General features: G+C 41.5%; 1 protein-coding gene and 1 pseudogene across 1 annotated transcript in view; both read left to right on the top strand.

Annotated features, from left to right (window-relative positions):
- Positions 1-253: 253 nt before the first annotated feature.
- LOC131996865 (DNA damage-regulated autophagy modulator protein 1-like) lies at positions 254-1093 on the top strand (annotated as a pseudogene).
- Positions 1094-2060: 967 nt separating this feature from the next.
- Positions 2061-15744, top strand: part of LOC106091973 (structural maintenance of chromosomes protein 5) — a 159617-nt gene continuing 145933 nt past the window's right edge. The window contains exon 1 of the mRNA XM_013258700.2: positions 2061-2388. Coding sequence (XP_013114154.2) covers positions 2149-2388 — 240 coding nt within the window. The 5' untranslated portion in view covers positions 2061-2148. The remainder of the gene's footprint in view (positions 2389-15744) is intronic.

Here is a 15744-nt window from a genome sequence, read left to right as displayed (position 1 = left end):
AAAAACACCAAAAATTTTTCCATCTTCCGACAAACGGGTATAAAAAGCAAACACTCACTATAACTTTTAAAATAAATGCGGTTCTCAATACAAATTCATTTGATTGGAAACGATCAAAGCAATTTAAATTTAAAATTATTTCCACGGATTTTTAAGAGCTTGAAGAAACTTCTTCACTTGTGGAACACTTGTCAGAAATGAGAAAGACTTTAAATTTCCAAAGCTCTTTCCAAGCTTTACAAAAAAAAAAGAAATGGCCCAACATACACCAATGCAAAACAACTCAATATGTCGCGGAGAAAGGGAGATAACATCATTGCCTAAGGCACCAGGACTCAATGGCATAACATTGAAACAACAGTGTTTAAATGTAGTGTGCGAAATCAAAGGTATAATTTGATTTCTGGTCTCTTGTCTCTCTTGACATAAGTGTAGTGGGAAATTTCCAGGAGACCAATGTGCGTGTGTTGCTTTTTATAGGGGCAATTTGCTGTTTTGGCATTGGCACCCTTTACTTTAGGATGCAGGCCTTAATCTCGTCTTTGGTATTGGGTTGTCCAAAAAGTAATTGCGGATATTTCATATAGTTGGCGTTGACAAATTTTTTCACAGCTTCTGACTCTGTAATTGCATTCTTTCTTCTGTCAGTTATTAGCTGTTACTTTTAGCTTGCTTTAGAAAAAAGTGTAAAAAAAGTATATGTGATTAAAGTTCATTCTAAGTTTTATTAAAAATGCATTTACTTTCTTTTAAAAAATCCGCAATTAATTTTTGGGCAACCCAATATATCCTATAGTGGGCACTGAGCGCAAAGCCCATATACGTTTGGGTAAGTCTGTATGCTGTACCATTTTGTTCATAATGCTGACTGTGAAAGGCATATTGTCACATATATTCTTCCAAGGTCAAAATCGAAAAAAGTGGTATCCCTCTGATGGAGGCTGGTATTTCTATGTTATCAGTTCCATTTCGGAATGGACGGTTGCTACAGTTTTCAGCGTTCACACATTAACATTTCACGGATGAATTACGTGATGCCGACATGAAACATCCACCCTTGTGTTTAAATTCCTATTCGGTGCCTTTACAATAATTTACGATTATTCCCAACTGCTGTCATATTATTTCTTTTATTATATATTTTTTTCTTTTTTATATATATTTTTCTTTAATTTATTCCCTCTTATAGTTTATTTTATTTTCTTTTAGTTTATATCTCAGTATATTTCTAAATTTGAGGCTTTTCGAAATTTGAAATATAGACAACTTAAAGCTTTTGCGGGAGTCAAAAAAAAAACTTAACCAAAAAACGAAAGGGTTCTCGGCGGAGAGTACAGTTGTGTGTGTATGTGATTTGTAGTTTTACTCAACTTTCCATTTTATTATGCTGTTAAATATTTGTATTGTTTTTTAGTTATATAAGTTTAAGTCTGCAATTTGTATAATATTATTGATTTGAATAAAAATAACAACGATATTCGAATATTAATGCGGTTTTTATCGGCTTAAGAGCCTTAATTGGCCGATCGGTGCATATGGCATCTATATCTTAATATGGTTCGATCCGAATCATATTTGGGTCGGATAAAGGGAGCCGAAATCGGATAAAAACTTTACCTACGTAATTTTTGTTCTTCAGAAATATTTATATACTTTGTAGGGTGTGAAATTAATATTTCGATGTGTTGCAAACGGAATGACTAAATGAATATACCCCAAATTCTATTTATACCCACCACATAAAAATTTGTTATTTTTACACGCGTGGTTGTCGGAGTTGTTTTTTGCTATTTTGTAATGAATATAAAAAATATATATCTCCAATATTCACCCCAAAATGCTGCAAAAGTGGTAGAAATTTGGGTCTCTGGGCTGAAATTTATTCGAGGTAGGCCACTTGCCCGAAATCTTTTTTAAAACATAATGGAAACCTAAGCTGAGAATTCAATTTCATATGAAAATTAAATGAAATAGTGATGCAGAGGATTACTGCAAAATTCCTAAAAAAATAAAGCATTTTCTCACTAAGAATCAATGAAAAATTTGTCAACATTAGAAGTAAGATATATATTTTGATTTATAATTCTTTTCTAGAAACGTAAGCGGGATTCAAACGAACGTCAAAACGAATTAAAACATGAATGCAAAATGTTACAAGCTTACGCACAAGATTGGAAAAACCTTAAAGGCGAAGAAGTGGCTGTTGAAGCTCAAGAAACACACTTAAGAGAGTGCGAGTTAAAAATGGAGCAAATAAAGCAGGAGACGAAACGATTAAATCAGGAGCATCGAAATTTGCAAAACAAACTTGACGAGTGTATACCGGAAAGCCAAAGTTTAAAGTCACGTTTGGAATCGTTGGAAAACATCAAAGAACAAAAATTAAAGGTACGTGTGCTAGGATAATTTAATCTTTGCATTATCTCTAGATCTCTAAAAGGCGATAATTGTTTTAGATCATACAGTTTTGACTCTTTATCTTTTTTGGAAACGTTTATCTTTTATTCCAAATAATTTTAATAGAATAGATGTTCAGGCGACCCGAATGCTGCTGCGCTTCTCCTCAAATATCTGATACTCAGTGTCGAGTTTAGGTCTTCCCCTTTTGCGTATTCTTTTATGGTCGCCTTCAAACTACCTCTTTGCCTAGCATGGCCAATGCAACCGCCTCATCTGCTTTCGCTTTTACCCATGCTTCTGCGCCATACAATAGCACGGGTAGTCAGTGTGGAGTGGAGCGGACGTATTGTTATTTCACTCCACAAGAATTTTCCTGTAGCTCGTAATAGGTCATTATTTTTGGAAGAAAAATTGAAGTCACTCAATGATAGCTGCGATAAAGGTATCCATTAGGCGGTTGATGATCTGCGTTTGTTTCCAGTGGAGCTGCAGATCTGAGCCCGGGAGTAGGCTTATGATGGACTCCAAAAACCCATCAGCTGCGGTGGTGGTATCAGGCCGTAGCATGTTGTCTGCTACTGAAACTTCGACTGGTGGAGCGGCTGCTCAAGGAAACTGCATCGCAGTCAGCCAAAAGGATGCGATCACCTGGAGGGCATTCCATGCCTAAAAGAACTAGGGCAAACAACAGTAAGATGGGTCCATGTCAATGGACTGTCATCAGTATACTCTGAGGTCCTTGCGGAATTTTCTGGGTCTCCTCTAGTTTGTGACGATGCAGGCTGGTATCGAGGGCGATACAGACTAATTGCCTTCGGGGATCAACGCTCAATTGAAATGTATCGTTGAGCGCTAAAAAAGATTGGTGAGATCTGGTGCAGCACTAGATTTAGTCAAGAAGGAAGATATTCCTTCTCGACCAATGGCGCATGCTTGGATACCAAGGATTCCCAAAGATTCTGTAGGGAAAAAGAGCCTCATTGTATGAGGTGATGCTAATGCACATCACCAAATATGGAAAGTTCGGATGTCAACGAAAGAGGTGAGCTGGTAATCGAATATATTATAGGTTGCAATCTGGCGATTTGTAATAAAGGAGATAAACCGACCTTTATTACCAGGAACACACAGGAGGTACTGATATTACCTACCTTTGTATCGGAAGATACAAGTGGAAGAATATGCGACTGGGAAGTGTTAGATTGCCACAGCTTCTCGGATCATCCTGATATTAGTTTCAGCCTTGGAGAAAATACTGAAGTAGTGGTCCCCCGGCTAAACAGAGGAAAGGCGGATTGGGATAAATTTCGGCACAAATTCTGCACCTGTATCCCTTCTAGACCAGAAAAGTAAGTACAAACTACTGAGGATATAGACATAGTGGTCAAGCGGATCACGAAGGCCCTGAATGCCCCGCTTGTGTCAGCATGTCCTTGTGCGAACCCAAGGGGCAAACAGCTACCGTCATGGTGGATCCTAAAGCTGGTTAGTCTAAGAAAGGACAGCAGAAAACTCTTCAACAGAGAAAAAGCCACAAGTGCACCACACAATTAGGACATCTATAAGACTGAGTTAAGAAAATATAATAGTGAGCTTAGAAAGGCTCAGGAGAAATCCTGGGTGGAATTCTGCAGCGCCGTGGAGGATACATCTGAGGCCTCTAGGCTAAGGAAGATTCTGTCCTCAAAACCTATTACGCTGGGGTATATTCAGAAGTCAGAGAATGTATGGATAATGTCTTGTGAGGAAACACTAGAACTACTTGTTGATACACATATCCCGGAAAATTCTCCAACGGACAACGTGGCGCCAGAAGAGGTTGTCACTGGTATGCATTTGTCGGATGCTCTTGTAAAATTGTGTCTAAGCCGAAAATCCTTTGGGCAATAAAAAGCTTCGACTCCTTTAAGGCCCAGATGATGTATCACCGGTTGAATTACATTCGGCTACGTAGAGGGTTCTCTCTCTGTCAAGGAATATACAATGGTAGCATTTCTTGACATTGAAGGTGCTTTCAATAATGTAAAACCGAAGTCAATCATAAATGAGTTGTTCATCAACTCTACCGTAAGAAAGTTTATTAATAACTTAATTACTAAATGATGCATTACGGCAGGCTTGGGACCTGTGGATCTAAAAAGATTGGTCAGCAGAGGAACGCCTCAAGGAGGTGTACTGTCTCCTCTACTTGGGAATATAGCCATTAACAATATATTGTTGTCTCTGTAAGAAAAAGGCATAAAAGTGGTCGCGTATGCTGATGACGTGCCAATTGCGGTGGGGGAAAGCTTTGCAGCCCTCTAAGAGATATACTTCAGGAAGCTCTACGTGCAACAAACAAACGAAGTGGGCTTCCTAAAGTGGTCCAGGCATAAATCCGTGCAGAAGTAAATCCAGAGAGAAGTAGTTATTTTTAGCAGGAAATTCAAGTTGCCTACAGTGGAACCTGCCTCCTTGTGTGGAGAGAATGTTGCATTTACAGAAAGCGCAAAAAGCTGGGTGTTTTGCTGGACAGGAAATTGAACTTCAAATCCAACATTGTGGAAAGGGCAGAAAATCCAACTCTTGCCCTATACACCTGGAAAGGAACCATGCTAAGTTGGGTATATACTGCAGTTGTCAGCCTATAATGCTATATGGTGTTGTGGTCTGGTGGAAGGCGCTTCAAAAGTCCACCTACTGCTCAATACTTAACCGGATCCAAAGGATGGCTTGTTTGTGCATCACAGCCGCACTGAGGACGACACCATTTGATGCACTGAATTTAATGCTACATCCTTTGCCTCGGGAAATTGCGGCTAGACACTGCCGTGAGGTTAAGGGAGCTTTCTCATTGGTCATGTGGCCGCTACGGACACTGTGTTATCTTTGATACAATATCCGATGTTCCAGGCAATGTGGATTACAACCTACCTGAGCCGCTTTGTGATAAAAAGTACTGTACCACTATTCCTGAGAGAACCGATTGGAATTACGATATGACTGGTAACAGAAATTACATAGAATTCTATACGGATGGTTCCAAATTAAATTATTAATGTAGGCTTTGGGGTGTATGCAAAAGATCTAGAACTGGTCATATCGAAAAGGTTACCCAACCACTGCAGTGTGCATCAAGCAGAGATCCTTGCAATTAAGGAAGTGGTGGAATGGCTTAGATATAATGTCATTATGACGATTGGCATAAGTATCTTCACAGACAGCCAGGCAGCCATTAAATCCCTCGAGAAGTTATTTCTGAACACAAAAACGGCCCTCGACTGTCGCAGATCTCTCAACGAGATGTCTGAACTGTGCAAAATTCACCTGTTCTGGGTGCCGGGCCACAGAGATATCCCAGGGAATCGTAAAGCGGGTGAGATTGCGAGACTAGGAACTACCCTACACATTCCAGGGATACTGGAATCTGTGGGTATGCCTCTAGCGACATGTAAGCTAAGTTTTCAGGACCAGGCCTGAAGGAAAACGAATGATAGATGGTCACAAAGAGGGGGCTATGAGCATTCAAAAGCTATTTGGCCTAGTCTAAAGGTCTACGATTTGCTGTCATTGGCAGGCACAGACGTCTCAGTCATTGACTGAAGGTTGCCAGTAACGACTTTTGAAGAAGCTGTGATGACATCGAAGAAGAAGAGACTATAGAACACCGTATGTGTTTGTGTCCCGCACTAACAGTCAAAAGGAGTTCCACTTTAGGTTCTTGCTTCTTTGAGAACCTGTCTGATTTAGCGGATGTGAACATTCGCAATTTGTTGGGTTTTTTAAAGCGTTCTGGATAGTTCAACGGTAGGAACTAGAAGGCAACTTCCTTCTTCTGTTCCTGTGGAATCACAATGGACGAAAACGTCTAAGTGAGTCTGATGGCAGACGTCCACTTAAACCTTACCTAACCTATCAGTGTCTTATATAGTGTAAACCGGGCCCGCTCCGCCGTGCCTTCTTTTACTTTATATTGAACAAAATTATCGTTTGTTTAGTTATTTTCGAATATTAGAGGGCTTTTAGTGAAATACCATGCTACGAAAATAAATATATCTATCGCTTGACTAACAGTATAACAATATAAATGCCTTTATATGAATTCAATATTATCTTTATTGGTCTATGAATTCCCTCGGAGGGTTTGGGGACATTTAGGTTTGGACATTAGATGTACTCCATTCTCAAAACACTTTTAAGACCGATATTCCCATGGGGATTTTGGAAGAGGGAAGGCCCAGGGTGTGGTTGATGGGTTTAGGGAGTGGTGTGAAACCCAAGTGTGGTCTACCGAGAATGGGTATGAATTTCGTGCTCTACTCCCAAATACCTTTCATTTGAGCTCCATATTCCCATGATCGGCAAATATGTATGTCTGATTTAGGGGTGTATTCGGGGGTGAGGTTGTGCCCCAGACACCTGAGAAAAATATCCAATATACCAAAATTGGTTATCGAATTCGTTTTCTTATCTCAAATACCTTTTATCCTTGCCACATATTTCCATAGTCGGTAAATTTGTACTCTTTGGGGGTGTTTTTTTTTTTGGAAAGGGGCGGTGGCTCAAATACATGGTCCCACATTTGGATATCAGATCCATATACTCCTAAATACCTTTATTTGAGCCCTATATTGCGATGGTCAGTAAATAATTGCTGTTTGTTTGTTTGTTTTGGGGAATCTGTAGTTTCCAGAATTGGTCCAGAAAGTGGTGATTAATTTCGTGCTCTTCTCCCCAATACCTTTCATTTGAGCTCCACATTGACGTGGTCGATAAATATGTCCGATTTAGGGGTGTTTTGGGGAGTATATCCCCAAACACTTAGCCCTGAAAATATATCAGCATCTTGCTCTGCTCTCAATATCATTTATTTGAACCCCATATTGCCATTGACCTCAAAATTGGACATCAAATTCGTATTGCCATTGTGTTTTGGGGGTTGGGTGGTCCTCCAAACACTTGGTCGGACAATTGGACATCAGATACGTTTTCTAATCTTAAATACCTTTCAGTTTTGTCCCATATTATCGTGATTGGTCTATATATATATATTTGGTAGGTTTTGAGGGTGGGCGGGCCCCTAGTTACCCTATTAGGAATTTGGATACCAAATGTTTGTTTTTAGATTACTTTAGAGAGCACACAAAATTTCGCTTAAATCGCACCACCCATCTCTGAGATTTGGCGTTTCTCAATATTAAAGTAAGTGGGTCCGCCTTGAGGGAGTTGATATAATCCACTTTTTCTTATCTCCATTTGCTGGCGAACCCTTTTTCGTTGATTCTCTTTCGATAATTTCAAAGGCTTATTTGCTTCTTCCGATGACCGAACCGTAATATCGATGTCGTCGGCAACGACCAGTAGCATATGTTCTCTTGTGAGTAGTGTGCCATCCTATTGACACCTACTTCTCGTATAATCTTCTCTAGCAGGATATTAAAAAGATCACACCATAGGCTATCTCCTTGTCTGAAACCTCATTTGGTATTCAACGGTTCGGAAAGGTTCTTTCCTATTTTAACAGAGGAGCGTGTATCAGCAAGCGTAATCCTGCAAAGACGTATCAGTTTTGAAGGAATACGAAACTCAGAAATGGCTTTAAATACCTTTGACTGTATAGGACTGTCGAAGGTTGCTTTGTAGTCAACGAAAATATGGTATGCGTTGATTTGGCTTTCTCGGATCTTTTGCAGGATTTGGCGTAGTGTAAATATCTTGTCTATGGTGAGTTTACCAGGTCTAAAGCTCCACTGATAGTGCCCAATTATTTCGTTGACGTTAGTCTTTTAAACAGTAAGCCCGATAATATCTTGTAAGCGATGGGGAGGAGACTTATTCCTCTGTAATGCAAATTTTGTCCATGACCATTCCAATAAGGAACAGGGGCAAACTTCTCACATATCAAGGAGTGCAGTGCAAGTTTAAGCTCAATGATAATGGGCCTCCTTTTTATAGCCGAGTCCGAAAGACGTGCCGCAGTGTGACACCTCTTAGGAAAAATATTTTTACATGACACAGTACTTCACAAATGTTGCCAGCATTAGAAGGGGAATTTTTTTTTCTAATGTCTCGCCAGGATTCGAACCCATGCGTTCAGCGCTATAGGCCGACATGATAACCTCTGCGCTACGGTGGTCCCCCTTTCTTGTGTACGGGATATAGTATACTGAGGTTCCAATCGTTGGGTATGCATTCTTCTAGCCGGCTTGCACAGACGAGTTGATGCATACGCCTTATCGGTCTTAATCAGTCGCCTCCAGTCTTAAATAGTTCAGCCGGCTACTCATCGGCTCCTGTGGCCTTATTATTTTTTAGCCGAGTTACTGCTACTTGGACCTCGTTTTGGCTAGGTGGTATACATTCTATACCATCATCAAGGATTGGTTCCACAGTATTCTCATGGCCACCATCACTGGGAAAAGTGTTCGTTCCATATCCTCGGCAAACCATCTGTATCAGTTATCAAATTTTTTTCTTTGTCGCTCAAGAACGATGTGCCTGTAGCAACACCATCGGTTTGATGTTTAATTCTTTGGTACAATTTTTATTCTGGCTCCTGAACATCTCCAATCGCCTTCCCTCAACTATTTCTATTTCCCCCTTTTTCCTGCGGAAGAAACGTTTGTCCTCTCCCTTTTCTCCCGATACCTCTCCTTCGCCTGATGCGTTGCTACTGACTGTAATGTTGCCTTGTATTGCCCCGCATTCTTGGCTTCAGTAGCTTTTTGGCACTCCTAGTCGTACCATGGGTTCGTTGGGGGATGCTTTTGGTACCCAAGTACGGATGTTGTGGCTCTTTCCATGCAGTGGACAATTGTTTGCCATTGCGGTGCTAAACTATCGGGACAGGGAGTGCTTTCTTCAACCAATTGGGTCAGCCGAGTGGAGTACGCCGTTTTCACCTGTTGTGTTTGCAGCTTTCCGATGTCCAGATTCCGTGCAGTGTCAGTTTGTACGTTTCTCGCCACACTAAGACGTGTGTGAACCTTTGCTGCAACAAGGTAATGATCCGAATCGATGTTCGCCCCTCGAATCGATCGTACATCTAACACACCGGTTGAATGCCTTCCATCTATTACAACATGATATATTTGGTTTCTCGTGTATTGATTGGATGACAGCCATGTGACTTCTTTGATTTGTGAATCCTTCGATGTTGGAATCTGGTGGTGCTTACTACCATGTTCTTTCGTGCGAAGTCTATTAGCCTCAGTCCATTATCGGAAGTTTCTTCGTGTAGGCAAAGATATTTTTCTTCCCTATTTTTCGCCTTAAAATCCCCCAGAACGATTTTCAAATCATGGGCGTGACAGCGGTCAAATGCCCTTCCTAGCCGCTCGCAGAAAATATCCTTGGTCTGTTCTTCCGTGTCTTCAGTCAGGTTGATGTTGGAGAATTTGGCTTTTATGCGGGTTGTGGCTAGCTTTTCATCCACCGGAGTAAACCTAGAGTCAAGGTGTTTTAGTCTCCGACTAGCCACAAATCCACAGTCAAATGCATGCCTCGTTCCATGGCAGCTATAATATAGGGCGTCACCTCTCGATGTTGTTGCAGAGCCCTTCCCGAGCCATCGCACATCCTGTATGTCAGTAATGTATGACCTGTATCTCTCCAATACATATGCCAGGGTATACGATATACTGCATCCTCTTTATAAAGAGTGCGGACATTCCAGGTGCAGATACGCAAATCATGGTCGTTTAAACGTTTGCGGGAGTCGTTTTTTAGCTCACTAGCTTTAACGAATGCAACCCAGGTGACACAGAGGGGAGGTTTGTGTCCACATTTGGGATAAGGAAAGACCAAGATAAGCCTGGATATTGTCAAGTCAAACCCAATCAGAACCGTTGCTTGCTTTCCAACATCCCCAAGTCACCCACTTTAAGCACTTTGCATACCCACATAATTAAAAAATGTTTTATACTTACCTCGAATTTGGACTTTTCCTCATTTATTTGACTGTTAAGTATTTAAATTTTTTGATTATTTGACTTTTTATTGTCAGCTATTTTTGGGTTACGGTTTAGTAAAAATGAAAAATAACACAATGTCATATAGAATCGACGGTCTGTGGCGGCCAAGTAAGAAAGTAAATTTCGCACACCGGCTTAAAGAAGCGAAATATTTTTCCCAAAACCTTTTGTTTTTTTTTGTTGTAGAAGGTTTACTGGGTCACCAACTCAACAATGCTTTTGAATACTACTTTCAATACATTGAAAGCTACCTGTAAACGTCAAGTAGCTGGAAGTTGTTGCAATGTATTTCTTGGGTCTTTCACAGAATCTGGCGCAGCTTGACTATATAGTCGATGGATTTACATGCGTTATGCTGCACTTTTAAATCAAATTACCTCATAGACTATTCGTCTTCAGATATTAAAAATCAAAAATTGAGCAATATCAATATCAATTACTTCAGGTGCAATGGGAGGCGGTCGTTCTCCAAGGACCACACTAACCTCGTAGCTATTTACCGCATCTGCTACCGTGTCTACATGAATGTTGTTTAGACCCGCTTGATCTAGAGGTTCTCTCTTGTAGCGCTGAACCTCACGTCCTTGATCATGCAGATCTACTTTAAGGCTTCTGGGCGGTGGGTATCTATCTACAAGATGATGATTTGGATGGTCTCTGCGATAACAGCCCAAAAGGTATTGCTTAGACAGCATGTAATTATATCATCGCACTGGTAGGATCTTTGTCTCCTGATGGAGGTGCTCCACATGAGAACTGAGAAAGAGCCTGTCGCAGTTGAAGGGCCGCATTGTGACAAATCTGAATATTATTCCTCCGCGTGTCACAGAGCTGACGAGACCACGTTGGCGCTGCATAACTTACCACAGACCGGCCAATTGCTTTGTACGTGGTCAACAAGGTTTCTTTGTCAGCACTCCAAGTGCTGCCGGCAAGTGACACGGTAGTGAACAATGTGGCTGGAGATTTGGTGGCAGATATCTTCAAATCTCTTGCAGCGAAATAAGAGGCATGTTTGTTGAGGTAGACGTTCAACCTAACGCAGATGTCATCAATGGGTCGGTGGCCTGATGCCATGAGCGTAAAATTGTCCGTAAATGATACGATCTCTATGCCGTCTGAGGGGTAGAATAGAGGATAGGTAGAGGTTAAACTGTGCCGGAGATATCACGCCGGCTTGGAGAACTCCCTGTTTCACTCTACGGTGCTTCGACTTGTTATACCTAAATTTTACAAATAACTGGCGACCACACAGTTAATTCGCGACCAAGCGTTTCAGCCCTGGCTGTAGAGACGTATTGGCGATGTCCCCAAGTAGTTTGGCATGGCTGACCGTGTCGAATGCCTTCTGTAGGTCCAATGGCAGACTTATATGCTGATGATCGTTGAACGGAAATTCTCCAACAAGGCTCGAAGACTACCCCTTACTCGGGTCCTTTCTAGGCTGCAGTAGAACACTCTAAAAGTGTACAAAGGCAGGTTGATTGCGATGGCTGGCTGTTCATAGGCTCGGAGACCACGGATACGACGAATTGCTCTCCTAGCCTTGTCACTCTCGGGATGCACAATAAATTGGCAATTGAACAACCTGGCGCATCACTTCGGATCAGTCACAGTTACTTGCGCCAAAAGTGACTGAGGTTAACATTGTAATTTAAGTTTCCACCAGAAATAAGTGATTTTACCGACCAGATACGTGCTTTTGCCTAATTTTTCAGACTTGTGGGTTTACCCAATATTCGAATCAAGTTGTTTTCGACTGGAAGTTATTCAACTTTCTAAAATCGTTTACTGAAAGGAAAAGCTTCGTGACAAAAATGAAACCTTACGTTGTATCAATAAAATTCGTCATGGATTTTGAGCTAACGTAGGGCTTCATTGCATAATTGACCAAAGTTTCATTGAGTTTCATTAACGTGAAATTAATGAAATATATTCTTATTTGCAATGATATATTTGCATTGATACAATGAAGAAATTCATTTATGTTATGAACATTTTTCTTTGGAGTAATGAAATCATTTCATTTATGCAATGAAATAGTTTCATTCTCGACCCCACCACCTTTGATGGTTGGTTAGATTTTTATTTTTGTCGTTTTGCGCGCGCTTCTTTTTCTTTGTTCGTTTTATAGCTTTGCTCTCTCGATTCTTTTTCTGTCATTTCCTCTAGTAAACAATTTAATTCAATTTAAACTAATTTTGTGGTCGAGGTGATTTGAACTCATAATCTCATGTTTGGCAGTCTTCCATGCGTCCTCTAGCTTACCTACATCACTTTCCGAATAATGAAATAACTCAATAAGCAGCTTTACTGGACGGCAGACATTTTTTCTCAATGAAATTAAATTAAAAAAAATTAGTAAAAAATACATATCAGTTTACGCCGAATTTTCTTAAATAAATTTGAGGAAAAATAAATTAAAATTAAGCGGCGGGCTTGCAAATATGTCAGTGTCATGCAATATATTTATGCACAGCAATGAGTTTCTCATTTAAATTAAAAAAAGTGTAGAAACCATATTTGGAAAAAGGAAATATATATTTTTTGCGCCGAATTTTCTAAACAAAAATTAAAAAAACAAAAAATTGGATAGCGGAGGGATTCGAACCTGGGGTTGCAAATATTTCAGTGGATTGCCATATATTACTGCAAAGCAATAAGACTCTCAATTAAATTAAATTTAAAAGTATTTAAAAACCAAATTTATTTTTTTTTTAAATATATTTTTTTGTCGAATTTTTTAAAATAAGTTTGAAGAACTAAGTGGATCGTTTTATTAAGTTCATGAAGCTTATTTCGTTAACTTGTGGCGCATTAAATTAAACAAATCTTATGATTTTCCGCCATTTGTTGCTTAAAAGTTTTATATGCCTAGTATTTACAATTACTTAATTTACAATTACTTAATTTATTTACAATTACTAAATTATTACTAACCTATTTACAATTACTTAATTATCTCATTAATTTTTTTTTTCATAAATAAATGGTTTCATTCTACCGTGAAATACATTTCATTCATTTAATGAAGCCAAAGATCATTAACTTTGAAATAACGTAAGTTTTCGTTGCATCAATGAAAAAAAGAAAATTAATGAAACCGTTCATTGATGCAATGAAGCGTTTTTCTTCAGTGTAGGGGTTCAAATTACAAGCATGAACGGTCTCATGTTTCTTTTGATAATTTCGTAGGCATAAGCTTCTGAGCTTACAAATTCTTAGTTAAAGTTAAGTTAAGTTTAAGTGGCAGTCTGCCATCAGTCTCACTTACACATTTTCGTCCATTGTGATGCCGCAGGAACAGAAGAAGGAAGCCGGTTGTACGCATCGGATTGACCCGATGGAATCCTCATCGGCAAGGACTGCCGCCTCAGTGTACGTGTTCGTCTTTTTTCGTCATGGGAGAGGCACATCCCGGAGTGCCTTCTCCGCACGCTTCTGGTCCGTGCCGGGATTGAAACGAACCCCGGACCCTGGTTCTGTTCGGTTTGCCAGAATCGCCTTCATCATCGGTCGGTGTCGGTGAGGTGTAACCGGTGCATGGAGTTGGGTACATTTCCGTTCTTGCTCTGGCCTAACTTCACTACGGGAGTATAGTCATACTGGCTATGTCGCAAGGTGCTGTGCGAACATAGCCAGCAGTGGGTCACAAGCGTCGCCGTCGTCGCCTTCGGCGCCCACGTCGTCGTATGTGACCCCGCCGACCTCTCCCGTACGGCAATTTACACAACGACAGCATCCTAGCCCTGCTATTGCCAGGCCAGTGCCGGGAAGTGTATCGTTCTTGCAGTTAAACTGCAACGGACTGCGTGGCAAGATCGATGAGATCGTAGACTTTATGAGTCGGAAGAGCATATCGGACGCAGCGATCCAGGAGACAAAGCTGACCAACACCTGCAGCTTGCATAGTTGTCACTGTTACAATGTGCTACATAAGGATCGCTCAAGGAATGGAGGTGGGGGATTGTCCTTCATTATACACCATTCCGTGCAGTATAGACCTATCTCGCCTGCGCTTGACGCTAGTGACCCCTACATGGAATGTATGGGGGTAGCAGTCAGGTCTGGTACTGCCGAGATAGAGATATACAACGTGTATATACCGCCGGTTGGTAGCTGTGTCCCGATTAATGGCCAGGCCTACAGCCCCGACATAAGTGGGTTGCTATCTGGCCATAATCGTCTGGATCTGGGGGATTTTAATGCACATCACACGTCATAGCATTATCCCCTAAGTAACGACCAGCGTGGCATGGCTTTGGCAGAGCAGATAGATAGCTCCACGTTTTGCACGGTGAATAAGAATGCCCCCACTAGGATTACGGGGAGGTGCAGCAGCTCGCCAGACATCTCAATCGCATCCCCTGATCTCCTGAGTGACGTATCCTGGCAAGCCGTCATCTCTTTGGGGTCAGACCACCTCCCCATAATCCTCACCATCGACCGACCACCCGACTTCATAACCTCTGAGCGCCGGACGTTCATCAGTTACAAGAAGGCCAATTGGACTGCCTTCAGAGAGTATACCAATCGCCGCTTCAATGAACTGCCACCCCCCTCTGATGTGCTTGTGGCCGAGAGGAAATTCCGAGACATCATCAACGCAGCAGCCGCTCGCTTTGTACCAGCCGGTCGAATACCCCAAGTGCGACCCAATTTCCCGGCGCAGGCAGTGGTACTCGCAGACGAGCGTGATGGGATTCGTGCTATGGACCCCGCTAACCCCAGAATCAGCAAGGTGAATCTGGAAATAAACAGGGTAGTCAACGAACATAAGCGGAATTTGTGGCTGGAACACTTGGAGCAATGTAACTTAGGCACCGGTGTAGGCAAACTATGGGCCACTGTTAAGTCACTCTCGAACCCCGGTAGACAGGACGACGGGACCTCAGTCACTTTTGGCGAGATAACCGTGACTGATCCGAAGCGATGCGCCAGGTTGTTCAACCGTCAATTTATTGTGCATCCCGAGAGAGACAGGGCAAGGAGGAGAGCTATTCGCCGTATTCGTGGTCTCCGAGCCAATGAACAGCCATCACAATTTTCCGTGGGCGAAGTTACGAATGTCATCTGTGGCGCCAAATCATCTAAGGCGTTGGGCCCCGACGGAATCTCTTCATTGATGTTGAAGGATCTGGATTCACCTATAGTTGAGCACCTACCACTGTCCTCAACCTGTCTTTGAACAATCTTATAGTTCCCGATGTCTGGAAAATGGGCAGATTGATCCCGCTACTGAAGCCTGAAAGGACCCGACTTTGGGGGAGTCGTACAGACAGATATCCCTTCTCTCACCAATAGCAAAAGCGCTTTGGGCATTACTCCTCCCGAGCCTCGTAGGAGGATTTCCATTCGCCGGGCATCAACATGGATTTCGAAGACTGCATAG

Source organism: Stomoxys calcitrans, chromosome 1, assembly GCF_963082655.1.
Source record: "Stomoxys calcitrans chromosome 1, idStoCalc2.1, whole genome shotgun sequence".
Taxonomy (NCBI): Eukaryota; Metazoa; Arthropoda; class Insecta; order Diptera; family Muscidae; genus Stomoxys; species Stomoxys calcitrans.
Note: the sequence above shows the minus strand (reverse complement) of the source record. Positions and strands in the feature narration are given on the sequence as shown.